We start from the raw sequence: 27,884 nt of genomic DNA on the forward strand, positions 1-27,884 counted from the left end.
ACTGTCAACCCCCATTTTCCAGATGAGGGAACTGAGGCCCAAAGAAGTGCCTTAATAATAATAATAATGGCATTTATTAAGCGCCTACTATGTGCAAAGCACTGTTCTAAGCGCTGGGGAGGTTACAAGGTGAGCAGGTTGTCCCACGTGGGGCTCACAGTCTTAGTCCCCATTTTCCAGATGAGGTAACTGAGGCCCAGAGAAGTTAAGTGACTTGCCCAAAGTCACACAGCTGACAATTGGCGGCCCCGGGGTTTGAACCCATGACCTCTGACTCCAAAGCCAGTGCTCTTTTAAGGTCACACAGCTGACAATCGGCGGAGTCAGGATTTGAACCCATAGCCCGGGCTCTTTCCACTGAGCCATGCTGCTTCTCTTCTCTTTATTGCGGGGACAAGGAAGACAGACAGGGGAAACAATGGGGGCCCCCTGGAAGTGGGGTTCGCGCTAGTCCTCCTCGTCTTCCAGCAGTTTCACCAGCAGCTCCTCACACATGTAGAGGCAGCGAGGCACGTGGAAGCAGCCTGAGGGAACGAAGGAAACCACTTAGAATAATAATAATAATCAGCGAATTTATTAAGCACTTACTATGTGCCAAGCACTGTTCTAAGCGCTGGGGAGGTTACAATAGTAATAATAATAATAATGGCATTTATTAAGCGCTTACTACGTGAAAAGCACTGTTCTAAGTGCTGGGGAGGTTACAATAATAATAATAATAATGGCATTTATTAAGCGCTTACTATGTGCAAAGCATTGTTCTAAGAACTGGGGGGGGGGGGATACAAGGCAATCAGGTTGTCCCACGAGGGGCTCACAGTCTTCATCCCCATTTGACAGATGAGGGAACTGAGGTCCAGAGAAGTGAAGTGACTTGCTTACAACAGTGCTTTGCACTTATTATTTGCATCATTATTATTATTAAGGAAAGGAACGAGCGTGGTGGAGGTAGAATAATAATAATAATGATGGCATTTATTAAGCACTTACTATGTGCAAAGCACTGTTCTAAGGACTGGGGGGGGGGGGGGATACAAGGCAATCAGGTTGTCCCACGTGGGGCTCACAGTCTTCATCCCCATTTGACAGATGAGGGAACTGAGGCCCAGAAAAGTGAAGTGACTTGCTTACAACAGCGCTTTGCACTTATTATTTGCATCATTATTATTATTAAGGAAAGGAACGAGCGTGGTGGAGGTAGAATAATAATAATAATGATGGCATTTATTAAGCACTTACTATGTGCCAAGCACTGTTCTAAGCACTGGGGAGGTTACAATAATAATAATAATAATGGCATTTATTAAGCACTTACTATGTGCAAAGCACTGTTCTAAGCGCTGGGGGGGATACAAGGCAATCAGGTTGTCCCACGTGGGGCTCACAGTCTTCATCCCCATTTGACAGGTGAGGGAACTGAGGCCCAGAGAAGTGAAGTGACTTGCTTAGAACAGTGCTTTGTACTTATTATTTGCGTCATTATTATTATTAAGGAAAGGAACGAGCGTGGTGGAGGCAAAATAATAATAATAATGATGGCATTTATTAAGCGCTTACTATGTGCAAAGCACATAGGTTACAAGGTGATGAGGTTGTCCCACAGGGGGCTCATAGTCTTAATCCCCATTTTACAGATGAGGTAACTGAGGCACAGAGCAATGAAGTGACTTGCCCAAAGTCACTCAGCTGACAATTGGCGGAGCCGGGGCTTGAACCCATGACCTCTGACTCCAAATAATAATAATAATAGTGGCATTTATTAAGCTATTACTATGTGCAAAGCACTGTTCTAAGTTCTGGGGAGGTTACAAGGTGATGAGGCTGTCCCACGGGGGCTCATAGTCTTAATCCCCATTTTCCAGATGAGAGTACTGAGGCACAGAGAAGTGAAGTGACTTGCCCAAAGTCACACAGCTGACAATTGGCGGAGCTGGGATTTGAACCCACGACCTCTGACTCCAAAGCCCGGGCTCTTTCCACTGAGCCACGCTGCTTAAGCTTACTGCTCAATAAATACGATTGAATGAACAAATGCCATCATTATTATTATTATTTCACTCTCCCAAGTGCTCAGTACAGTGCTCTACCCCCAGTAAGTGCTCAGTAAATATGACTGAGTGAAAGAATAAATGCCTGCAGGTGGTCAGGGAATGTGTCAGTTATATTTCACTTTCCCACGGGCTCAGTACAGTGCTCTGCAACCAGTAGGCGCTCAATAAATGCCGGGGAAGTGCCAGGGAAGCAGCGTGGCACAGTGGAAAGAGCCCGGGCTTTGGAGTCAGAGGTCATGGGTTCAAATCCCGGCTCCGCCAGTTGTCAACTGTGTGACTTTGGGCAAGTTACTTAACTTCTCTGGGCCTCAGTTCCCTCATCTGTAAAATGGGGATTAAGACTGTGAGCCCCACGTGGGACAACCTGATCACCTTGTAACCTTTCCAGCACCTAGAACAGTGCTTTGCACATAGTAAGCGCTTAATAAATGCCATTAAAATAAATAAATAAATAAATAAATAAATATGATTGAGTGAATCAATGCCTGCAAAGAGAGAGGGTGGGGACAGGGCTGGCGGACCCAGCTCCCAACTCACCTTTGAAAGGGCCTCCTTTAATGGTGAGGGCCACCTTCCCTTCCCGATTCAAGTAGCCGTACCATTCCCCGTGCTCCGGATCCCGGAACTGAGAGAGACAAATCAGGTGCAATGACAACTCAGGTGCAACAACAAACACGCCCGCACACCCCACTGGGACTGGGGGTTGGCTGGTCACTCCTGATCCCAGGATGGGGAGGACTTCATTCATTCATTCCATCGTATTTATTGAGCGCTTACTGTGTGCAGAGCACTGGACTAAGCGCTTGGGAAGTCCAAGTTGGCAACATAGAGAGACGGTCCCTACCCAAAAGTGGGCTCATTCATTCATTCAATCGTATTTATTTATTCATTCATTCATTTATTCAATCGTATTTATTGAGTGCTTACTGCGTGCAGAGCACTGGACTAAGCGCTTGGGAAGTCCAAGTTGGCAACATAGAGAGACGGTCCCTACCCAACAGTGGGCTCACAGTCTAGAAGGGGGAGACAGACAACAAAACAAAACATATTAACAAAATAAAATAAGTAGAATAAATATGGACTTGCTGGAGGTGGATGTTGTGGGGAAGCTAGATTCACTGTTCTCTAGACTGTAAGCTCTTTGTGGGCAGGGAACGTGTCTACCAACTCTGTTGTACTCAACTGAGTCATTACGGCAGTGCCCTGCACATATTAAGTGTTCAATTAATACCATTCTCCTGGGAAGAATCAATCAATCGTATTTATTGAGCGCTTACTGTGTGCAGAGCACTGGACTAAGCGCTTGGGAAGTCCAAGTTGGCAACATAGAGAGACGGTCCCTACCCAACAGTGGGCTCACAGTCTAGAAGGGGGAGACAGACAACAAAACAAAACATATTAACAAAATAAAATAAGTAGAATAAATATGGACTTGCTGGAGGTGGATGTTGTGGGGAAGCTAGATTCACTGTTCTCTAGACTGTAAGCTCTTTGTGGGCAGGGAACGTGTCCACCAACTCTGTTGTACTCAACCGAGTCATTAGGACAGTGCCCTGCACGTATTAAGTGCTCAATTAATACCATTCTCCTGGGAAGAATCAATCAATGAATCGTATTTATTGAGCGCTTACTGTGTGCAGAGCACTGGACTAAGCACTTGGGAAGTACAAGCTGGCAACACATAGAGACAGTCCCCACCCAACAGTGGGCTCACAGTCTAGAAGGGGGAGGCAGAGAACAAAACAAAACAAATTAACAAAATAAAATAAGTAGAATAAATATGGACTTGAGGGAGGTGGATGTTGTGGGGAAGCTAGATTCACTGTTCTCTAGACTGTAAGCTCTTTGTGGGCAGGGAACGTGTCCACCAACTCTGTTGTACTCAACCGAGTCATTAGGACAGTGCCCTGCACGTATTAAGTGCTCAATTAATACCATTCTCCTGGGAAGAATCAATCAATGAATCGTATTTATTGAGCGCTTACTGTGTGCAGAGCACTGGACTAAGCACTTGGGAAGTACAAGTTGGCAACACATAGAGACAGTCCCCACCCAACAGTGGGCTCACAGTCTAGAAGGGGGAGACAGAGAACAAAACAAAACAAATTAACAAAATAAAATAAGTAGAATAAATATGGACTTGAGGGAGGTGGATGTTGTGGGGAAGCTAGATTCACTGTTCTCTAGACTGTAAGCTCTTTGTGGGCAGGGAGTGTGTCTACCAACTCTGTTGTACTCAACTGAGTCATTAGGACAGTGCCCTGGACGTATTAAGTGCTCAATTAATACCATTCTCCTGGGAAGAATCAATCAATCAATCAATCGTATTTATTGAGTGCTTACTGTGTGCAGAGCACTGGACTAAGCGCTTGGGAAGTCCAAGTTGGCAACATATAGAGACGGTCCCTACCCAACAGTGGGCTCACAGTCTAGAAGGGGGAGACAGAGAACAAAACCAAACATACTAACAAAATAAAATAAATAGAATAGATATGTACAAGTAAAATAAATAAATCAATAGAGTAATAAATCTGTACAAACATATATACATATATACAGGTGCTGTGGGGAAGGGAAGGAGGTAAGATGGGGGGCATGGAGAGGGGGACGAGGGGGAGAGGAAGGAAGGGGCTCAGCCTGGGAAGGCCTCCTGGAGGAGGTGAGCCTGGAGTTGGGGATTAGTACAGTGCCCGGCACACAGTAAGCACTCAATAAATACGATTGAATGAATGAATGAGGGTTGGGTCTTGCTTCTCATTCCCTCCCCTACTCACCTTAGTGAAGGCGTACTCAGCCACTTGGCAGAAGAGGCTCAGCAAAGCGGGGTCTCTGGTCTGGCTGTAGCCCATGAGGAAGGCGATCATGGCTTCGCTGTGCGGCCACCACAGCTTCATATCCCACTCCAGCTGCAGCGGGTGGGCAGAGAGGAGGAGCCTCAGTCAGGCTGGGAGGCTAACCCAAACTCCATCAGCCTTCGGCCCGCTTGGCACACTCTCCCTCCCTCCCCTTCCCCTCCCAAACTGCAAGTTCTTTCTTTCTTTCAATTGTATTTATTGAGCGCTTACTGTGTGCACAGCACTGTACTAAGCGCTTGGGAAGTCCAAGTCGGCAACATATAGAGACGGTCCCTATCAATCAATTGTATTTATTGAGCTCTTACTGTGTGCAGAGTGCTGTGCTACGCACTTGGGAAGTACAAGTCGGCAACATACAGAGACGGTCCCTATCAATCAATCGTATTTATTGAGCGCTTACTGTGTGCAGAGCACTGTACTACACACTTGGGAAGTGCAAGTCGGCAACATATAGAGACGGTCCCTATCAATCAATCGTATTTATTGAGCTCTTACTGTGTGCAGAGCGCTGTACTACGCACTTGGGAAGTACAAGTCGGCAACATACAGAGACGGTCCCTATCAATCAATCGTATTTATTGAGCACTTACTGTGTGCAGAGCACTGTACTACACACTTGGGAAGTGCAAGTCGGCAACATATAGAGACGGTCCCTATCAATCGTATTTACTGAGCGCTTACTGTGTGCACAGCACTGTACTACACACTTGGGAAGTACACGTCGGCAACATATAGAGACGGTCCCTATCAATCAATCGTATTTATTGAGCGCTTACTGTGTGCAGAGCGCTGTACTAAGCGCTTGGAAAGTCCAAGTCGGCAACATAGACGGTCCCTATCAATCAATCGTATTTATTGAGCGCTTACTGTGTGCAGAGCACTGTACTACGCACTTGGGAAGTACAAGTCGGCAACATAGAGAGACGGTCCCTATCAATCAATCAATCGTATTTATTGAGCACTTACTGTGTGCAGAGCACTGTACTACGCGCTTGGGAAGTCCAAGTCGGCAACATATAGAGACGGTCCCTATCAATCAATCATATTTATTGAGCGCTTACTGTGTGCAGAGCACTGTACTGAGCGCTTGGGAAGTCCAAGTCGTGAGTCGAACCCGCCCCACTCGGTTCCTGCCACCCACTTGAAAGAAGGACGCTGGTTTCCTGTTTTGGGCCCTGGAGGTAGTGAGAGTGACAAGTCCACAGGGCTGAGCTGAGCAGCAGCAAGGGGAGATAAGTGGAAGTAGCGGCATCCTGTAGATAGCCAAGCATCCCAACCCTGCCCGGCCCCAGGGATGAGGTGAATACAAGCTCTGGGGCGGGGGGGAAGGCGTGGGGGAGCTGCTCTTGCCTGCTGCTGCTTCTTCTCACCTCCTAAATGCTCCCCACTGAGTGAGATTGACAGCCACAGTGAGTGAGTGACAGAGAAAAATGTGTGTTAGCTTACACAATTGTAAGCTCCTCGTGGGCAGACAATTCAACCGTTCATTCAGTCATTTATTGAGTGTTTACTGTGTGCAAAGCACCATACTACTCACTTGGGAGAGTATAATATAACAATAAACAGATACATTCCCGACCCACAACAAGCTTACAGTACCAAGAGAATAATAATAATAATAATAATAATAATAATGGCATTTATTAAGCGCTTACTATGTGCAAAGCACTGTTCTAAGTGCTGGGGAGGTTACAAGGTGATCAGGTTGTCCCATGGAGGGCTCACAGTCTTCATCTTACCTCCTTCCCTTCCCCACAGCACCTGTATATATGTGTATATGTTTGTACATATTTATTACTCTATTTATTTATTTTACTTGTACCTATCTATTCTATTTTATTTTGTTAGTATGTTTGGTTTTGTTCTCTGTCTCCCCCTTCTAGACTGTGAGCCCACTGTTGGGTAGGGACTGTCTCTATGTGTTGCCAGCTTGTACTTCCCAAGCGCTTAGTACAGTGCTCTGCATACAGTAAGCGCTCAATAAATACGATTGATTGATTGATTCATCCCCATTTTACAGATGAGGTAACTGAGGCCCAGAGAAGTTAAGTGACTTGCCCATAGTCACACAGCTGACAGTTGGCAGAGTCGGGATTTGAACCCATGACCTCTGACTCCAAAGCCCGGGCTCTTTCCAGTGAGCCACTCTGCTTCCCCGTGGCTAATAGAATGTGTCTATTATCCTGTACTCTCCCAAGTGCTTAGGACAGGGCTTTGCACACAGTAAGCACTCAGTAAGTACCATTTATTGATTGTGTGGGTGACTCTCCCCTGGGTGTCTGGCTCTCCCTCCTTTCTTCTTCATTCATTCAATCGTATTTATTGAGCGCTTACTGTGTGCAGAGCACTGTACTAAGCACTTGGGAAGTACAAGTTGGCACCTTTTAGAGACAGTCCCTACCCAACAGCGGGCTCACAGTCTACCAAGGGAAGCAGAATGGCACAGCTGAAAGAGCCCGGGCTTTGGAGTCAGAGGTCATGGGTTCAAATCCCCGCTCCGCCACTTGTCAGCTGTGTGACTTTGGGCAAGTCACTTCACTTCTCTGGGCCTCAGTGACCTCATCTGTAAAATGGGGATTAAGACTGTGAGCCCCCCATGGGACAACCTGATCACCTTGTAAACTCCCCAGCGCTTAGAACAGTGCTTTGCACATAGTAAGCGCTTAATAAATGCCATTATTATTATTATTACCAATCTACCAGTCTACCAATTCAACCTGTCCTCAAACGACAAGTTTTGTGTTCTTTCTCAACTGAATGTAAAGTCCAGGCGATTCAGATTATTGCTGCTACCCCTAAAAGTCTTGTACATAACCACGGCCTGCTTCATGATTTTAATAGAGAAGCAGTGTGGCTCAGTGAAAACAGCCCGGGCTTTGGAGTCAGAGGTCATGGGTTCAAATCCCGGCTCCGCCAATTGTCAGCTGCATGACCTTGGGCAAATCACTTCACTTCTCCGTGCCTCAGTTCCCTCACCTGTAAAATGGGGGTGAAGACTGCGAGCCCCCCGTGGGACAACCTGATCACCTTGTAACCTCTCCAGTGCTTAGAACGGTGCTTTGCACATAGTAAGCGCTTAATAAATACCATCATTATTATTATTATTATTAAATACAATTATTATTATTTAATTTAATTAATATTTATTTAATTATTATTTAATTTAATTATTATTAAATACAAGACCAAAAGTCATTCAGTTCCAGAGGGCTAACCAGGGCTGCTAACTGGGCTGTTATCAATGATTAGGTTCAACTGTCACACCAGCCTCAACTCAACCGGCCTTACCTCCTTCCCCTCCCCACAGCACCTGTATATATGTTTGTACATATTTATTACTCTATTTATTTTACTTGTACATATTTATTCTATTTATTTTATTTTATTAATATGTTTTGTTGTCTGTCTCCCCCTTCCAGACCGTGAGCCCGCTGATGGGTAGGGACCGTCTCTAGATGTTGTCAACTTCTCCTTCCCAAGCGCTTAGTCCAGTGCTCTGCACACAGTAAGTGCTCAATAAATACGACTGGATGAATGAATGAATGAACTCTGAAACCCCTTGCCTCTCCTGCACTCTGGAAGTGAGGAAGCCTAATCCCTTCGTTGAGGAGAGGCAGTCCCCGGGCTGTCAGTGTTTGTGGTGCTGTAGGGGGGGTCACCCTAATTCCCCCATTAGGGCCCAGGTCCTTCTTCCCACGGGCAGGGGAGAAATGTCAGAATCCACCCGAGCCGAGCCAGATCCACGGGCTCAACTGTGGATGTCATGGACGCCTCCCCCGCTCTTCCGCCGCCCGCCGAACAGCGCGCCCGGCACATTCACCTGGGTTGGGCAGAGCTGGTCTGCATCTTGGAAGGAAAGGAGGCCGCCGCCGTGCTCGGGGTCCCAGCCGCAGCGGAAGGGCAGCAGCAGGAACTTGTCGATGGCCTGGGCGCGCAGGGCGAGGTCTCCGCGGCGGGCGGCGTGGCGCAGCAGGAACCAGCCTGCCTCCATCGCGTGCCCTGTGGCAGCGGGGGTCACGCCACCAGCAGGTAGTCAGCGGGTTCCCGCTCCCACTCTCCCCCCCGCTTCCGGACGGCATGGGGGCTGGGGGAGAAACTGAGGCAAGGGGAAAAGCCCCCCGCGTCCCCTCGCCGACCCAGGCCAACTAGGCAGTGGCAACAGCCTCAGTGTGGGGGTGGACTGTGAGCCCACTGTTGGGTAGGGGCCGTCTCTATATGTTGCCAACTTGTACTTCCCAAGTGCTTAGTACAGTGCTCTGCACACAGTAAGCGCTCAATAAATACTGATTGATTGATTGATTAATTGAGGACAGAGGGGAGAAAGTAGCCCGGACTTGGGGAAGCCTACATTCCCGGAGTCCCCAACTCCTTGCCTGTGGCCCGGCCTTCTCCCGCCCTCCGCCCCCACAACAACGGGGCAGAGATGCCCTTCCCAGAAAAAATGCAGCTACTGAAGTCCACCCTGAGGAGGGGATGCTGACTTCATCTTCCCCTGTTCCCATTCCTCCGGGGACTCAGGAACCGAGTCCTACCTCCTCCAGGCCGACCGTCCAGCCCAGCGGGACGCTCACCTGGGTTCTGGTGCCGCCCTAGGCACCCGGGCAGCTCCTCTCCATCCTCGGAAACGTTCTCCAGCACCGCCTGCCCATCCCTCTGCAGAGAGGACCCAGGGAGTCTCAGGAATAATAATAATAATAATGGCATTTATTAAGCGCTTACTATGTGCAAAGCACTGTTCTAAGCACTGGGGAGGCTACAAGGTGACCAGGTTGTCCCACGGGGGGCTCACATTCTTCATCCCCATTTTACAGACGAGGTAACTGAGGCCAAGAGAAGTGAAGTGACTTGCCCAAAGTCACCCAGCTGGCAAGTGGCGGAGCCGGGATTTGAACCCATGACCTCTGACTCCAAAGCCCGGGCTCTTGTCCACTGAGCCACGCTGCTTCTCTGCAGTTAGCCAGCAAGGTGCCAGCCCCGGCGGGTAGTGGGGAAAGCCCAAAGGCCTTGTTGCTCCTCATCCCCACCCTCCCAGGCTCCCTCTCTCAATCAGTGGTATTTATTGAGCGCTTATTGGGTGTGGAGCACTGTACTAAGCGCTTGTGAGAGTCCAGTTCAACAGAGGTGGTAAAAACGTCTCCCTGCCCACGACTACTTCCCAAGCGCTTAGTTCAGTGCTCTGCACACAGTAAGCACTCAATAAACACGATTGAATGAAAGGAAGATAGACATCAATGGTATCTGTCAAGCACTCACTATGTGCCAAACAAGGTTCTAAGCACTGGGGTAGATACAACATTGTCAGGTTGTCCCACGTGGGGCTCACAGTCTTAATCCCCATTTTCCAGATGAGGTAACCGAGGCCCAGAGAAGTGACTTGCCCAAGGTCACACAGCAGATAAGGGGCGGAGCCGGGATTAGAACCCACGACCTTCATCATCAATCATCATCAATCGTATTTATTGAGCGCTTACTATGTGCAGAGCACTGTACTAAGCGCTTGGGAAGTACAAATTGGCAACATATAGAGACAGTCCCTACCCAACAGTGGGCTCACAGTCTAAAAGGGGGAGACAGAGAACAAAACCAAACATACTAACAAAATAAAATAAATAGAATAGACTCTCAGGCCTTCAGACTCTCAGGCCCACGCTCTATCCACTATGCCATGCCGCTTCTCCTAATAACTAATGTATAATCTATAGTTTACAGATATGGACTCTACACAGAGAACCAAGGCCAGGTAACAGCCTGGTCTCTTGCTCGGGTCACAAGATGGCCAGGTTTGGCTCCAAAATTTCCCCGGGGGGGCTTGTAAGCTCACTGTGGGCAGGGACTGTGCCTACCAACTCTGTTATATTGCACTCTCCCGAGCGCTTAGTACAGTGCTGTGCACACAGCAAGCGCTCCAGAAATACCATTGATTGATTGATGGATTCAGAACCCTTCTCCTCAGTGCCCCCTCACCACCCCAGGGAACTCCTCCCTCTCGCAGTGCCCCCCCAGGCTTCCCCACCTAGACTAGCTTCCCTTTCCCTATTCGCTTCCTTGGGTCCCCATGCCCTCTCTCCCTTCCCACCTGGAGGTGCCGCACGATCCTCTGGGCACACCAATCTCCCAGCTCCTCGTACTTCCCCGCAAGGGCCTCATCTGCTTCCCCGAGCTGGTCCACGAGGTTCAGCAGCATCATGGGCACGGCCATGGCCTCCGCGGCAGGGGCACCGGACAGCTTGGGTCTGCCCAGCCCCGACGGGTCCTCCCGCACCCAGAACACAATCTGGTCCATCATCTCCACTGCTTCCTTCTATGCAGCCCAGACAGAAGAAGAGGTGGTCACCTTAGCCTGGTCAGGAAGGGGCCGAGCGAGGACCACGCTGCCCTGAGCTCTCTGATTCGGGGGGGGGACGCCTGCCACCAGCACCTACTTCCTCCTCCCGAGACCTTTAGGATGAGGAATCAGCTGCCTCAGGGTCCCTTCAATACCCCCAAAGCTCCCCTCCCAACCCCCCGACTGTCGGTTACAGTTGGGGACTGGGAGCGAGCGCTCCAGGGTCCCAGGCCTTGCTCATGGCTGGCAAACCTGGTAACGGGTCTCCCCCGTGGTCCTCCAGAGCTCATCCATGGCCATGACATAGAAGCACTCGCTGAAGATGGTACGCTGGACTTTGACGGGCCGTCCGTCCCGAGTCAGCACGAAGGCACACTTGTTCCCAGGGGGGTGCACGTGGGCATGTTTCAGCAGGAACTCGCCTCCTACCAGGGGTGCCAGGCTTGGAATCCCAACCCACCATCAGCCTGGCAGCCCAAAGTCTCCACAGATTTGCTCTGAACCCACAGGGAGGGAGAGAGAGGGGCAAGTACGACGTAGGACCCTTGGGTCAACGAGGATGAAATAATAAAAATAATAACTGAGGAATTTGCTAAGTGCTCACTAGGTGCCAAGCACAAAGACTGATTGATAGATGTGCCAACCATTGTACTAAGTGCTGGGGTAGATATAGACTGTGAGCTCACTGCTGAGTAGGGACCGTCTTTATATGTTGCCAACCTGTACTTCCCAAGCGCTTAGTACAGTGCTCTGCACACAGTAAGCGCTCAATAAATATGACTGATTGATTGATTGACTGATATAAGCTAACCAGGGCCATCAAAGTCTAAGTAGGAGGAAAAACAGGAATTGAATCCCCATTGTGCCCATGAGGGGACTGAGGCATAAGGCCCCATAGCAGACAATAATAATAATAATCATGATGGCATTTATTAAGCGCTTACTATGTGCGAAGCACTGTTCTAAGCGCTGGGGAGGTTACAAAGTGTCAGGTTGTCCCACAGGGGGCTCACAGTCTTAATCCCCATTTTACAGATGAGGTCACTGAGGCACAGAGAAGTTAAGTGACTTGCCCATAGTCACATAGCAGACAATAGGCGGAGTCGACATTTGAACCCATGACCTCGGACTCCAAAGCCCGGGCTCTTTCCACTGAGCCACGCTGTATGTGACAGAGCCAGAATTAGAACACAGGTCTTTTGAATCCCAGGCCCGTGCTCTTTCCACTGGGCCACGCCGCTTCTCTAAGAGTTCATTTGGAAGATGGAAGAGTTCGTTTGCTGTGGGGCAGGGGAAAAAATGAAAACAAAAATTGATCTGCTCTCCCTGAACCCCCCCCCCCGCACCCCCCACCAAGGATCAGGACCACCTCTGACCTCTTCCTGAGACCCGCACCTCTGCCCTTCCTCGGCTGTGAGCCGGCGGCTATTCCCATGATCCCGGGACCCAGGGGCTGGTCTCGGGAGCAGTGAATATGGAAGCACCCGTGGAAGAGGCACGCCAGGCACAAGCTCAGAGGGTGGAAAGTGTTTCCTGGGGCTGATACCTGCTTTGGCTGCTTCCAGGAGCTCTGGCCGGCGAAACCGGGTCAACTTGCGGTAGAGGCGGCAATACATCCACACCTGGAGGGGCCCAGGACAAAAACACTCCCTTCAGCCTCTCCGGCAGCAAGGCTGGCCCCCGGGACAGCAGATAGGCCAGATCAACTCTCCTCAGGCAGATTATGAGTTTGAGGGGGGCGAGGAAAGGGGCATTGAAGGGGACGGGTCTCACCTGCCGCCCCTGCAACCACACATACTTGAGGTCATCGTACACCCGGCCGTCCCGGCCCAAACAGGTAAAAAATCCTCTAGGGGTGAGAGGGTCAGTTAGCCCATGAGCTCAGTTTACCAGACACCCAGCTTTGTGTTGTTCTTTTTCTTTCCCCTGGACAGCCTTACGGGGAAGAGGGAGAGGAGGGTGGGTAAAAGGGAGAGGAAGTTGCCCTGTGGGTTTGTTCACTGCCCCATGAGCAGCTCAGGATGGGGGTATGTGTGGGATGCCCCCATCCCCAATTCTCTGGTTAGGAGCAGGGCCCAGGTAGCCCCTGGGCTGGTTGGAGAGGTTTCTTCTCCTGGAGCATGGAAGAGAAGAGGGGGGAAGAGAGTGGGGGGATATGGGGGTAGGGAATGAGCTTATTCCCACAGAGGCCCAACAGGGTGGGCGTGGAAGGGGAAGCACTAGCCAGTTTGGGTGGGAGAGCGAGGAGAGGGGGAGTGAACTCCACCCCCAGCCCTGGGTAACTTCCACTGTCTGAGGAACGGGAAGCACTGGCTAATCGGGTGTGGGGGACAGAGAGAGGGGGCCAAGGGAGTCACCCATATTCCAGGTCGTGGGAGTGCTTGGTCCAAAACTGCACCACCCGGTCCAGTTCCTGCTCCACTCGGTCCTTCCAGGAGGCCAGGCAAGAGAGTGGGGGGACATGGGGGTAGGGAATGAGCTTATTCCCACAGAGGCCCAACAGGGTGGGCGTGGAAGGGGGAGCACTAGCCAATTTGGGTGGGAGAGCGAGGAGAGGGGGAATGAACTCCACCCACAGCCCTGGGTAACTTCCACTGTCTGAGGAACGGGAAGCGCTGGCTAATCGGGTGTGGGGGCCAGGGAGAGGGGGCCGAGGGAGTCACCCATATTCCAGGTCGTGGGAGTGCTTGGTCCAAAACTGCACCACCCGGTCCAGTTCCTGCTCCACTCGGTCCTTCCAGGAGGCCAGGCTCTGCCGCTCCATCTCCTGGGGGCCGGACAGGGGGTGGCCCACTGAGGAGGTGACCAGGCCGAGCCCCCACCCCCCACCACTTTTTGCCAGAGCCCGGTGGGTCGGCCTCGGGAGATAGTCCCCCTCCCCAGGGCCAGGCCCTCAAGACCCTCCTACCAGTCCCCACCAGTCCGACCAGTCTGGACGGCGGCGCTCAGCCCGGACCAACGTCTGAGCGGTGCAGGCCCAAGGCTCATGTGACCGGCCGCTCAGCTGATAGCCCGGGCCCCGTCCCTCCCCGCCCCGCCCCCACTCCTCAATCTGTCCCCTGCCCTCCCTTTCCCCTGCTTAACTCTTTCCCCGCAGAGATGTGCGGACATATATGTATGTATGTTTGTACATATTTTTTTACTCTATTTATTTATTTATACATATCTATTCTATTTATTTTATTTTGTTAGTATGCTTGGTTTTGTTCTCCGTCTCCCCCTTTTAGACTGTGAGCCCACTGGTGGGTGGGGACCGTCTCTAGATGTTGCCGATTTGGACTTCCCAAGCGCTTAGTACAGTGCTCTGCACATAGTAAGCGCTCAAGAAATACGATTGATGATGACCTCGGGCTGCGGGGAGGGAGAGGCCTCCGGGGGAAAACGGCTGCTTCCGCGGGCCGGGGGAGATAAGAGGAGGCCGGAGGGGAAGGAGGAGGGCCAAAGGGGAGGGGGCCCAACAGCCCTTCCCACCCCCTCCGGCCAGGCTGCAGGGGCTACTAGCCCCAGGCCCCCCAAGCCCAAATTGTCCCTTGACCTCCCCCTTGGGGGCCAGCCCAGGCGGCCTCGTTGACTCCCCTCCGACTTGTGGCTCCTCCTTCCCCATCCTGCCCTTCCCGGATCCGGGATCCCAACTCTTCCCGTGGCCCTTCCCGAGGCCGGGGGGCCATTGGCGACCACCATCCAGGAAAGCCTCCCCCTCCAGGGTGGGAAGGGACTTTGGCTTGGAGCCCCGGGCTAACAGGGGGCAGGCAGGGGGCTCGTTGCCCAACCCTGCGACTTGAAAGCCCCCCCCCCCATAAATCAATCGTATTTATTGAGCGCTTACTGTGTGCAGAGCACTGCACTAAGCGCTTGGGAAGTTTTCCAGCCCCTAGTTGGCTTCCCCACCCGCTACTGATCAGTTCCTGGACTCCCTCCCTCCCAGGCCCAGCCTCAGGATGGCCACCTCAAGACAGTCCCACCTCAAGCTGCTCCTCGTTGGAAACTCCGGGTGAGTGGGGTGGGGGGCTTCAGGAACCTTCCAGCACCCTGAGAGGGGGCGAGGGTTGGGGAGAAGGGAGCCCAGAGGGAGGTGGTGGTGGATTGCATATCTATTCTATTTATTTTATTTTGTTAGTATGTTTGGTTTTGTTCTCCGTCTCCCCCTTTTAGACTGTGAGCCCACTGTTGGGTAGGGACTGTCTCTATATGTTGCCAATTTGTACTTCCCAAGCGCTTAGTACAGTGCTCTGCACATAGGAAGCGCTCAATAAATATGATTGATTGATTGATTAGACTGTGAGCCCACTGTTGGGTAGGGACTGTCTCTATATGTTGCCAACTTGTACTTCCCAAGCGCTTAGTACAGTGCTGTGCACACAGTAAGCGCTCAATAAATACGATTGATGATGAATCAGTGGTATTTATTGAGCACTTCCTGTGTGCAGGGCCCTTGGGAGAATACATTCCTATCTCATCCCCCTTGGGAGGCTGGACCCACCCATATTTCCCCACCCTTCCCTGCCCCTGGTGTCAAGGGGGGAAGGCTAACAATAACAATAGTGGCATTTATTAAGGGCCTACTATGTGCAAAGCACTGTTCTAAGCGCTGGGGAGGTTACAAGGTGATCAGGTCTGGAGGGGGAGAAGTCAGAGGCCGACAGGGCCTGAGGACCCCCAGGGTCACGGCCCAGCCCTGAGCCAGGTTGGGTACCCCCACCTCCACCATCCCACCAGGGAGGCGGGAGGACCAACAGGGTGAGGAAGAGAGCTGTGAGGCCGGGGCCCTCCTCTCACTCACAGCTTTGCCCCTTCCTGGGGGAAGACTGGGGAGGGGAGGATCCCGGCCCCTGAGGCTTCAGTCATCCCTCAGGGTGGGAAAATCTGCGCTGATGAACCAGTATGTCAATAACCGCTTCAGTAACCGGTACCGAGCCACCATCGGAGCCGACTTCCTCACCAAGGATCTGTGGTTGGATGACCAGACCGTCACCGTCCAGGTATTGGGGAGTGCCCTAGGGAATGGATAGATATACACACACACACGTATACATATATATATATATATATATATATATATATATATATATATATATATATATATATATATCGATAGATAGACATAGATAAATATATCTATATCTATTTATATATTTATCTATCTATAGATAAATATATCTATATCTATTTATATATCTATATCTATCTATCTATATAGATATCTATATAGATAGATATAGATAAATATATCTATATCTATCTATATCTATCTATCTATCGATAGATAGATAGATATAAATATATCTATATCTATATCTATCTATAGATAAATATATCTATATCTATTTATATATCTATATCTATCTATCTATATAGATATCTATCTATATATAGATATCTATATAGATAGATATAGATAAATATATCTATATCTATCTATATCTACCTGTATCTATCTATCTATAGATATCTATATCTATCTATCTATATATCTCTATCTATATCTATCTATCTATCTGCACACAGTAAGTGCTCAATAAATATGATTGATTGATTGACAACTGTATCTATATATCTATATCTATATCTATCTATAGATAGATATAGATAGATAGATCTCTATCTATAGATAGATAGATATAGATAGATAGAGATATATAGATAGATGGATATAGATATATCTATCTATCTAGATAGATATAGATATAGATATGTAGATACAGTTGTCAATCAATCAATCATATTTATTGTGCGCTTAACTGTGTGCAGAGCACTGTACTAAGCGCTTGGGAAGTCCAAGTTGGCAACATATAGAGACGGTCCCTACCCAACCATGGGCTCACAGTCTAGAAGGGAGACAGGGGGACAGTCTATGGACAACTGTATATATAGACAGCATGTATGTATATATGGACAGTTATATATATGTATGTGTGGGCAGTTGTATATATGGATACACTGCTTCTAGAGAAGCAGTGTGGCTCAGTGGAAAGAGCCCGGGCTTGGGAGTCAGAGGTCATGGGTTCAAATCCCGGCTCTGCCACTTGTCTGCTGTGTGACTTTGGGAAAGTCACTTAACTTCTCCGAGCCTCAGTTACCTCATCTGTAAAATGGGGACTAAGACTGTGAGCCCCATGTGGGACAACCTGATCACCTTGTATTCCCCCCCAGCACTTAGAACAGTGCTTTGCACATAGTAAGCACTTAACAAATACCATCATTATTTATTATTATTATTATTATTATTATTATCATTAATCCTGCCTCTGCCACCTGTTGGTGCGGTGACCTTGGGCAACTCACCTTACTTCTCTCTGCCTCAGTTACCTCATCTGTAAAATGGGGACTAAGACTGTGAGCCCCAAATGGGACATGTACTGTATCCAACTAAATATCTTGTACCTATCCCAGTGCTTAGCTCAGTGCTTGGCACATAGTAAGCGCTTAACAAATGCCATCATTATTTATTATTATTATTATTATTATTATTAATCCTGCCTCTGCCACTTGTTGGCACGGTGACCTTGGGCAAGTCACCTTACTTCTCTCTGCCTCAGTTACCTCATCTGTAAAATGGGGACTAAAACTGTGAGCCCCACGTGGGACATGGACTGTATCCAACTAAATATCTTGTACCTACCCCAGTGCTTAGTACAGTGCCTGGCACATAGTAAGCGCTTAACAAATATCATGATTATTATTATATAGTAAGTTTATAACAAATACTATTATAAAAAGGATCTTACAGACTAGCACTTGGGTAGATCTCACTAATCCTGTAGGTTTATTTCCAGGTATTAGCTTCTGGGTTTTTGTGTCTTGTATTTACATTATTTTCCATCTTTTCTGTTTCATTTTTTGCTCTGCCTGCCTCTGTCAGAGGGTAAACCGCTTGAAGCCAGGGACCTCCTTCTTTTGGAACTAATACAGTGCTTTAAGAAGGCATTCAATTAGTACTCTTTAGGTGGAGCTGGGAGGTTGTTTTTTATTTTTAATTTTGTCCAGTCCCATGACTGAGGAATCCCAGCTCAGTTCTTCCTAAAATGAGGAGCAGCGTGTTGGGGTGTTGGGTGTTCATTCATTCATCTAATCGTATTTATTGAGCACTTACTGTGTGCAAAGCAGCATGGCTTAGTGGATAATAATAATAATGGCATTTATTAAGCGCTTACTATGTGTGAAGCACTGTTCTAAGCGCTGGAGAGGTTACAAGGTGATCAAGTTGTCCCACGGGGGGCTCACAGTCTTAATCCCCATTTTACAGATGAGGTAACTGAGGCCCAGAGAAGTTAAGTGACTTGCCCAAAGTCACACAGTGGACAGTTGGTGGAGCCGGGGTTTGAACCCGTGACCTCTGACTCCAAAGCCCGGGCTCTTTCCACTGAGCCACGCAGATAGAGCGCAGTCCTGGGAGTCAGAAGGACCTGGGTTCTAATCCCACTTCTAATGCCATTCGTCTGCTGTGTGACCTTGGACGAGTCAGTTCTCCGTGCCTCAGTTACCATATCTGTAAAATGGTTCTTAATCAATCAATCATATTTATTGAGCGCTTACTGTGTGCAGAGCACTGTTCTAAGTGCTTGGGCCTTAACACTGTGAGCCCCATTTGGGACAAGGACTGTATCCAATCTGATGAACTGGTATCTGCCCCAGGACTTAGAACAGTGCTTGCCTCATAGTAAGCACTTAATAAGTACAATTATTGTTGTTATTATTAGAGACCCAACAGGATTCTGCTCCTACCAGCTGCGACTCTGCTTGGGCCAGGATGGGGGCCCAAGAGGCAGTAGACATTTCCTCTTCATTCATTCATTCAATCGTATTTATTGAGCGCTGACTGTGTGCAGAGCACTGTACTAAGCGCTTGGGAAGTCCAAGTTGGCAACATATAGAGACGATCCCTACCCAACAGCGGGCTCACAGTCTAGAAGGAGGAGACAGACAACAAAACAAAACATCCTTTGGATGCCCTTGGGGTTGTCCTGGAAAGGAGAGAGGTTTGCCTCAAATTATTTACCTGCACTCCGTCATGCTAACCTGCCCACGGCTCCCCCCAGCCCCATAATAATAACTAATAATAATAATACTAATAATAATAATAATGACATTTATTAAGCGCTTACTATGTGCAAAGCACTGTACTAAGCGCTGGCCATACCCACGGGAAGAACCGTGTGTCCCCTTCTCTGACGCGTTACTGACTGAGAAGCAGCGTGGCTCGGTGGAAAGAGCCCGGGCTTTGGAGTCCGACGTCATGAGTTCAAATCCTGGCTCCGCCAATTGTCAGCTGTGTGACTTTGGGCAAGTCACTTCACTTCTCTGGGCCTCAGTGACCTCATCTGTAAAATGGGGATTAAGACTGTGAGCCCCATGTGGGACCACCTGATCACCTTGTATCCTCCCCAGCGCTTAGAACAGTGCTTTGCACATAGTAAGCGCTTAACAAATACCAACATTATTATTATTATTATTATTATTACTGACAGCCCACTCCGCTCTGCAGCCTTCCCCCTATCAGCTCCACCTGTCTCCAGTTCCCACGTATCACTCCAGGAAATATACCAGGATATATCTCCGTCAATTCTGTTCACTAGGTCCTGGGGCTACCTACTGAGAGAATAAAAACCAAACCAAACAAAACAGGTGTGGGTCCCCACCCTCCAGGAGCTCTGAGTATAATGGAGGAAGCAGGACGTTCAGACATCTGAATTAAGGCTGTGACAATTCGATGCCGATTTGTGACAACAAGAGAAGCAGCACGGCTCAATGGAAAGAGCACGGGATTTGGAGGCAGAGGTCATGGGTGCAAATCCCAGCTCTGCCAGTTGTCAGCTGTGTGACTTTGGGCAAGTCACTTAATTTCTCTGGGCCTCAGTTACCTCATCTGTAAAATGGGGATGAGGGCTGTGAGCCCCCTGTGGGACAACCTGATCACCTTGTAACCTCCCCAGTGCTTAGAACAGTGCTTTGCACATAGTAAGCGCTTAATAAATGCCATTATTGTTTTTATTATTTGGAGGCAGAGGTCATGGGTTCATAATCCCAGCTCTGCCAGTTGTCAGCTGTGTGGCTTTGGACAAGTCACTGTGCCTCAGTTCCCTCATCTGTAAAATGGGGATTAAGACTGTAAGCCCCCTGTGGGACAACCTGATCACCTTGTAACCTCCCCAGTGCTTAGAACAATCAATCAATCATTTATTGAGCACTTACTGTGTACAGAGCACTGTACTAAGCGCTTGGGAAGTACAAGTTGGCAACATATAGAGACAGTCCCTACCCAACAGTGGGCTCACAGTCTAAAACGGGGAGACAGAGAACAAAACCAAACATACTAAAAAAATAAAATAAATAGAATAGATATGTACAAATAAAATAGAGTAATAAATATGTACAAACATATATACATATATACAGGTGCTGTGGGGAAGGGAAGGAGGTAAGATGGGGGGATGGAGAGGGGGACGAGGGGGAGAGGAAGGAAGGGGCTCAGTCTGGGAAGGCCTCCTGGAGGAGGTGAGCTCTCAGTAGGGCCTTGAACAGTGCTTTGCACATAGTAAGCGCTTAATAAATGCCATTATTATTATTATTATTTGGAGTCAGAGGTCATGGGTTCAAATCCCTGCTCTGCCAGTTGTCAGCTGTGTGACTTTGGGCAAGTCACTCAACTTCTCTGTGCCTCAGTTACCTCATCTGTAAAATGGGGATGAAGACTGTGAGCCCCCTGTGGGACAACCTGATCACCTTGTAACCTCCCCAGTGCTTAGAACACATAGTAAGCGCTTAATAAACGCCATCATTATTATGCCAAAGGTGCAGCAGCCTGGATTCCATCATCCTCAGGTGGCAGTGAACACGGGGCCGAGGAGATGGTGGCTTTCCCCAGGGTCGTGATTCCCTGAGACAAATCTTCCAAAATCGACTTTCCATTCATAAAAAAGCTGCCCCTCTTTTCTCCCCATCTCTGTCCCCGTTCTCCCTACCCCACGCTGGGGTCCCAGCCACCCGGGGTCGAAGGCAAAGGAGAAGTTGGGGCCTCAGTGATCCGAGCCAGGGTCGGGGCTGGTTCCCGGACCCTGGGTCTCCCCAGATCCCGTCCAAAGACCGGAGTGGGAAAGGCGCTTATTCTTAGGTCATCATCCTCATAGAGCTGTTCCTAAATCTTCTACAATTTTATGTACCCTTACGAATTTCTGATGTGTGTGTCTTATATCCCTTCTGATCCTAAGGCAGGGATCAGGTTTTCGTCCTCTGTCGCTCAGTGTGGCGATCCCTCACCCCACTGTGGACTCTGCCCCCAGCAAATTGTCAGCGTAGGCCAGCAGCTGCTATCTCAGGGGCCGGGGGGAAACCAGGAAGGAGATGGGATGATGTTTGGCCTCTTCATAATAATAATCATCATAATAACGACGGCATTTGTTAAGCGCTTAGTTCGGGCAAAGCACTGTTCTAAGCGCTGGGGGGGGATACAAGGTGATCAGGTTTTTCCACCTGGGGTTCACAGTCTTCATCCCCATGTGACAGATGAGGTAACTGAGGCTCCAACAATCAATCAATCAATCGTATTTATTGAGCGCTTAATGTGTGCAGAGCACTGTACTAAGCACTTGGGAAGTACAAGTTGGCAACATCGAGAGCCAGTCCCTACCCAACAGTGGGCTCACAGTCTAAAAGGGGGAGACAGAGAACAAAACCAAACATCATCATCAATCGTATTTGTTGAGCGCTTACTGTGTGCTGAGCACTGGACTAAGCGCTTGGGAAGTACAAGTTGGCAACATATAGAGACAGTCCCTACCCAACAGTGGGCTCACAGTCTAAAAGGGGGAGACAGAGAACAAAACCAAACATACTAACAAAATAAGATAAATAGAATAGATATGTACAAGTAAAATAAATAAATAGAGTAATAAATATGTACGTGAAGTGACTTGCCCGAGGTCACACAGCAGACATGTGGTGGAGCTGGGATTCGAACCCATGACCTCTGACTCCAAATCAATCATCATCATCATCATCAATCGTATTTATTGAGCGCTTACTGTGTGCAGAGCACTGTACTAAGCGCTTGGGCAGTACAAATTGGCAACATATAGAGATAGTCCCTACCCAACAGTGGGCTCACAGTCTTAAAGGGGGAGACGGAGAACAAAACCAAACATACTAATAAAATAAAATAAATAGAATAGATATGTACAGGTAAAATAAATAAATAAATAGAGTAATAAATCTGTACAAACATATATACATATATGCAGGTGCTGTGGGGAAGGGAAGGAGGTAAGATGGGGGGGATGGAGAGGGGGACGAGGGGGAGAGGAAGGAAGGGGCTCAGTCTGGGAAGGCCTCCTGGAGGAGGTGAGCTCTCAGTAGGGCCTTGAAGGGAGGAAGAGAGCTGAGGTAACTGAGGCTCCAAGAAGTGAAGTGACTTGCCCGAGGTCACACAGCAGACATGTGGTGAAGCCGGGATTCAAACCCATGACCTCTGACTCCAAATAATAATAATAATAATGATGGTATTTGTTAAGCGCTTACTATGTGCAAAGCACTGTTCTAAGCACTAGGGAGGTTACAAGATGATCAGGTTGTCCCATGGGGGGCTCACAGTTTTAATCCCCATTTTCCAGATGAGGTAACTGAGGCCCAGAGAAGTGAAAAGTGACTTGCCCAAAGTCACACAGCTGACAGTTGGTGGAGCTGGGATTTGAACCCACGACCCCTGGCTCCAAAGCCCGGGCTCTTTCCACTGAGCCACGCTGCTTCCCCCACTGAGCCACGCTGCTTCATCCCTCCCTCCCTGCAACAAGGCCCATGCCCTCACAGGGAGCTGTTGGTAGCCCCAGCTGTACTGAGTGCCTGGCACATAGTAAGCGCTTAACAAATGCCATCATCATCATCATCATTCTGTCTGCTTTGGGGGCTCTGGGTGCCGCGTCTTCCCCACAGCAGTAAGCAGGGTGGAGTTCCCCACAGCACTTGTATATATGTATATATGTTTGTACATATTTATTACTCGATTGATTGATTTATTTTACTTGTACATCTCTAGTCTATTCATTTTATTTGGTTAGTAGGTTTGGTTTTGTTCTCCGTCTCCCCCTTCTAGACTGTGAGCCCACTGTTGGGTAGGGGACCGTCTCTATCTGTTGCCAACTTGAACTTCCCAAGCGCTTAGTCCAGTGCTCTGCACACAGTAAGCGCTCAATAAATACGATTGATGATGATGATGATGATGATGATGGAGTTCATCGAGATATCTATAGATAGATATAGATAAATATATGTATATCTATCTATCTCTATCTATCTCTATCTATATTTATCTATATCTATCTATCTATAGATATCTCTATCTATCTCTATCTATCTATATCTATAGATAGATAGATGTATCTCTATCTATCTATCTATCCATCTCTATCTATCACCGAGTTCACCGAGGAGGGCAGAGCTTGATGGGTTGAGGGGGAGAAGTTTGTTGCCGGGAGGGGCGACCGGGGCAGGGGGCACAGATTCCCCTAAAGGGTCTTTTTTCCCTGCCCTGCTGAGAGCTCACCTCCTCCTGGAGGCCTTCCCAGACTGAGCCCCTTCCTTCCTCTCCCCCTTGTCTCCCTCTTCATCCCCCCCATCTTACCTCCTTCCCTTCCCCACAGCACCTGTATATATGTTTGTACATATTTATTACTCTATTTATTTATTTATTTTACTTGTACATATCTATTCTATTTATTTTATTTTGTTAGTATGTTTGGTTTTGTTCTCTGTCTCCCCCTTTTAGACTGTGAGCCCACTGTTGGGTAGGGACTGTCTCTATATGTTGCCAATTTGTACTTCCCAAGCGCTTAGTACAGTGCTCTGCACCTAGTAAGCGCTCAATAAATATGATTGATTGATTGATTGATTCCCCCCCGTTCAGATCTGGGACACGGCAGGCACGGAACGGTTCCAGTCGCTGGGAGTGGGGCTGTACCGGGGCTCTCACTGCTGCCTCCTCGTCTTCGATGTCACGGCCCCGGCCTCCTTCCGAGCCCTGGACACCTGGCACCGGGAATTCCTGATCCAGGCCGCCCCAGCCGATCCCAACCGCTTCCCTTTCGTGCTGGTTGGGAACAAGACCGACCTGCCCGGCCGTCAGGTGGGTCCCCCCGGAGTCCCCCCTCCGCTCCATCCTGCTGAGAGGCCCGGAGGACGGTTAGTACAGAGAAGCGGTGGAAAGAGCGCGGGCTTTGGAGTCAGAAGTCATGTGTTCGAATCCCGGCTCCGCCACATGTCTGCTGTGTGACCTTGGGCAAGTCCCTGAACTTCTCGGAGCCTCATCTGTAAAATGCGTGGCTCAGTGGAAAAGAACACGGGCTTTGGAGTCAGAGGTCATGGGTTCAAATCCCGGCTCCGCCAATTGCCAGCTGAGTGACTTTGGGCAAGTCGCTTAACTTCTCTGGGCCTCAGTTACCTCATCTGGAAAATGGGGATTGAGACTGGGAGCCCTCCGTGGGACGACCTGATCACCTTGTAACCTTCCCAGCGCTTAGAACAGTGCTTTGCACATAGTAAGCGCTTAATAAATGCCATTATTATTATTATTAAAATGGGGATGAGGACTGTGAGCCCCACGTGGTTGTCACCTGATCACCTTGTATCCTCCCCAGCGCTTAGAACAGTGCTTTGCACATAGTAAGCGCTTAACAAATGCCATCATTAGTATTATTACTGGGGTCGGGGCGTGGAGGTCCACTTTTTCAGAACCTGGCCCGGGCAGCCAGGTGGGTGCCCATTTGGGCAGGGTGCAGGGCTGTGGGGCGCTCCTATTACTCGTCATCGTCCATGGTATTTATTGAGCGCTTACTGCGTGCAGACCACTGTCCTAAGCACTTGGGAGAGTACAATATAATGAGTTAATAATTACAATATTCAAGTGCTTACCAAGCACTGTTCTAGACGCTGGAGTAGATACAAGTCAATCAGGTTGGACACAGTCCCTATCCCACGTGGGGCTTTCACTCTTGTTCCCCATTTTTACAGGTGAGGTAACTGAGGCCCAGAGAAGTGACGTGACTTACCCAAGGTCGCACAGCAGACGTGGTGGAGCCGGGATTAGAACCCTTCTAATCAATCAATCAATCAACCAATCGTATTTATTGAGCACTCACTGTGTGCAGAGCACTGTACTAAGTGCTTGGGAAGTACAAGTTGGCAACATAGAGAGACAGTCCCTACCCAACAGTGGGCTCACAGTCTAAAAGGGGGAGACGGAGAACAAAACCAGACATACTAACTAAAGAAAATAAATAGAATAGATATGTACAAGTAAAATAAATAAATAGAGTAATAAATATGCACAAACATATATACATATATACAGGTGCTGTGGGGAAGGGAAGGAGGTAAGATGAGGGGGATGGAGAGGGGGACGAGGGGGAGAGGAAGGAAGGGGCTCAGTCTGGGAACAATAATAATAATGATGGCATTTATTAAGCGCTTACTATGTGCAAAGCACTGTTCCAAGCGCTGGGGAGGTTACAAGGTGATCAGGTTGTCCCACGGGGGGCTCACAGTCTTAATCCCCATTTTACAGATGAGGGAACTGAGGCACCGAGAAGTCAAGTGACTTGCCCATGGGAAGGCCTCCTGGAGGAGATGAGCTCTCAGTAGGGCCTTGAAGGGAGGAAGAGAGCTAGACTGTGAGCCCGCTGTCGGGTAGGGACCATCTATGTTGCCAACTTGGACTTCCCAAGCGCTTAGTCCAGTGCTCTGCACACAGTAAGCGCTCAATAAATACGACTGAATGAACGAACCCAGGTCCAGGCCCGTGCTCTAGCCGCTAAGCCACACTGCTCCATTCCCTGCCCACAACGAACTTACAGTCTAGAGGACTCGGGGACTCCGGCCCCGCCTGAGGGGTGCCACTCTACGCCCAGGTTTCTCGTGAGGAGGCGGAGGAGTGGTGCGCCAGAGCACACGCTCAGTACTTTGAGACCAGCGCCAAGGAGGCCACCAACGTGGATCTCGCCTTCCAGAGTGCCGTGCGGGCCACTCTGGGGCAGGTGAGGCGGGGGTAGAGGGGTGAAGCTGACCCTCAACTCAGCTAGAGCGCCCGGCGTCGGGGAGGGAAGCCCCCCACCAGCTAAACTGGCGGTCCACGGGGCCGGGAGTCCCAACGTCGGAGGCTCGACTGCCCAGGGTCTCCCATTCCGATCTGTCCCTGCAGCACCGAGAACCGGAGCTGGTCCTGGGAGACACGGTTCACCTTCACCAGGAGAAACGCGAGCGGAAACTCTGTGCTTGTTGAGTCCGACGGACCGGCCCGTCCCTTCTCACTGCCCGGCCTCCACCTCCGGCCCAGGCCCCTTCCCCCCGAGCTGGAGCCTGCAGGCCTTCTCGGCACTTTGGCAATAAAAGCGGGTGATGAACGTCACCAGGCTTTCAGTTGATGATGATGATGGCATTTATTAGGCGCTTACTATGTGCCAAGCACCGTTCAAAGCGCTGGGGAGGTTACCAGGTGATCAGGTTGTCCCACAAGGGGCTCACGGTCACCCCATTTTACAGACGAGGGAACAGAAGCACAGAGAAGTTAAGTGGCTTGCCCCAAATCACACAGCTGACAGTTGGCGGAGCCGGGATTTGAACCCCTGACCACCGACTCCAAAGCCTGTGCTCTTTCCACTGAGCCACGCTGCTTCTCTTCTCTTTGGCCCTCCTCGGCCATCTTTTCCCCAGGGACACCCCTCGGACAGTGCGAGAGGGAGACTGAGGCTCCAGATAAAGGGGGTTGGGGATGAGGGGGAGGAAGCCTGGTGAGCACACTTCTCACCTGTAATGCGGGTTCCCGGATGGCACATCAACGCAAGGGAAAGACTGCCGCTGGACCTCTCCACCCTCCGCCACCGGAAAGGTCAGGCCATTCCCAGCGTAGCTCAGTGAAAAGAGCCCGGGCTTTGGAGTCAGAGGTCGTGGGTTCAAACCCCGGCTCCGCCGATTGTCAGCTGTGGGACTTTGGGCGAGTCACTTCACTTCTCTGGGCCTCAGTTCCCTCATCTGGAAAATGGGGATGAAGACCGTGAGCCCCCCTGAGGGACAACCTGATCACCTTGTAACCTCCCCAGCGCTTAGAACAGTGCTTCGCACATAATAATAATAGTAATGATGGCATTTATTAAGCGCTTACTATGTGCTTGCATAGTAAGCGCTTAATAAATGCCATAATAATAATAATAATTCCCCCATTTGCTGTGGAGTGAAAGTTCCCTTTCACTCAGGAGCCGCCCCAGGCCAGGAGGGTGAAGGGGCATGATGCCTGCCAAGGGGTGGGCAGGAAGCAGTAATAATAATAATGATGGCATTTATTAAGCGCTTACTACGTGCAAAGCACCGTGCTTTGATCAGGTTGTCCCACGGAGGGCTCACAGTCTTCATCCCCATTTTACAGATGATGTACCCGAGGCCCAGAGAAGTGAAGCGGCTTGCCCACGGTCACACAGCTGACAATTGGCGGGGCCGGGATTTGAACCCATGACCTCTGGCTCCAAAGCCCGGGCTCTTTCCACTGAGCCACGCTGCTTCTCAGTCGCTCCAAGGCGGACATAGCTGAGAGTGTGGAGGCAGCCAGGTGACTTTGAGGGCCTGTTTTTAGATCCTGCGCTTGCAGATGCTGGCTCTTCTCTTTCCCAGGGGCCATGC

The 27,884-nt window shown here is 49.5% G+C and overlaps 2 protein-coding genes across 6 annotated transcripts; one reads left to right on the forward strand and one right to left on the reverse strand.

Annotated features, from left to right (window-relative positions):
- Nucleotides 1–363: 363 nt before the first annotated feature.
- Nucleotides 364–14,221, reverse strand: LOC119929722 (renin binding protein). 2 transcript variants are annotated; one of them, XM_038747962.1, is made up of 12 exons: nucleotides 14,150–14,195; nucleotides 13,936–13,998; nucleotides 13,589–13,629; nucleotides 13,005–13,080; nucleotides 12,778–12,853; nucleotides 11,484–11,656; nucleotides 10,983–11,207; nucleotides 9,478–9,559; nucleotides 8,727–8,905; nucleotides 4,826–4,957; nucleotides 2,589–2,676; nucleotides 364–524 (listed from the first exon to the last, which is right to left on the reverse strand). In XM_038747962.1, the coding sequence occupies exons 2-12, from the start codon at nucleotides 13,993–13,995 to the stop codon at nucleotides 448–450; spliced, it is 1,209 nt and encodes a 402-aa protein (XP_038603890.1). In that variant the 5' UTR covers nucleotides 13,996–13,998; nucleotides 14,150–14,195; the 3' UTR covers nucleotides 364–447. The 2 variants fall into 2 exon arrangements, with proteins under 2 accessions (XP_038603890.1, XP_038603891.1); XM_038747963.1 differs by lacking the exon at nucleotides 13,589–13,629 and having other exon boundaries at nucleotides 13,895–13,998; nucleotides 14,140–14,221.
- A 59-nt stretch (nucleotides 14,222–14,280) lies between these two features.
- LOC119929728 (ras-related protein Rab-7a-like) lies at nucleotides 14,281–26,633 on the forward strand. Of its 4 annotated transcripts, XM_038747972.1 has the most exons (6): nucleotides 14,281–14,346; nucleotides 15,157–15,222; nucleotides 16,014–16,210; nucleotides 24,124–24,342; nucleotides 26,123–26,248; nucleotides 26,413–26,633. In XM_038747972.1, the coding sequence occupies exons 1-6, from the start codon at nucleotides 14,331–14,333 to the stop codon at nucleotides 26,491–26,493; spliced, it is 705 nt and encodes a 234-aa protein (XP_038603900.1). In that variant the 5' UTR covers nucleotides 14,281–14,330; the 3' UTR covers nucleotides 26,494–26,633. The 4 variants fall into 4 exon arrangements, with proteins under 4 accessions (XP_038603900.1, XP_038603901.1, XP_038603902.1 ...); XM_038747973.1 differs by lacking the exon at nucleotides 14,281–14,346 and having other exon boundaries at nucleotides 14,725–15,222; nucleotides 16,036–16,210; XM_038747974.1 differs by lacking the exon at nucleotides 14,281–14,346 and having other exon boundaries at nucleotides 14,725–15,222; nucleotides 16,084–16,210.
- The last annotated feature ends 1,251 nt before the right edge of the window (nucleotides 26,634–27,884 follow it).

Source organism: Tachyglossus aculeatus, chromosome 6, assembly GCF_015852505.1.
Source record: "Tachyglossus aculeatus isolate mTacAcu1 chromosome 6, mTacAcu1.pri, whole genome shotgun sequence".
Classification (NCBI taxonomy): Eukaryota; Metazoa; Chordata; class Mammalia; order Monotremata; family Tachyglossidae; genus Tachyglossus; species Tachyglossus aculeatus.

Coding starts and splice junctions, on each gene's coding strand:
- LOC119929722 (XM_038747963.1), bottom strand. CDS start 13,995: ATGGAGCGGCAGAGCCTGGCCTCCTGGAAGGACCGAGTGGAGCAGGAA. Junction 9,560..10,982: donor GGATCGTGCGGCACCTCCAG/GTGGGAAGGGAG, acceptor TCCTCTCTGCAG/AGGGATGGGCAGGCGGTGCT. Junction 525..2,588: donor TAAAGGAGGCCCTTTCAAAG/GTGAGTTGGGAG, acceptor TCGTTCCCTCAG/GCTGCTTCCACGTGCCTCGC.
- LOC119929728 (XM_038747972.1), top strand. Junction 15,223..16,013: donor CTCCTCGTTGGAAACTCCGG/GTGAGTGGGGTG, acceptor TCTCACTCACAG/CTTTGCCCCTTCCTGGGGGA. Junction 16,211..24,123: donor ACCAGACCGTCACCGTCCAG/GTATTGGGGAGT, acceptor CCCCCCGTTCAG/ATCTGGGACACGGCAGGCAC.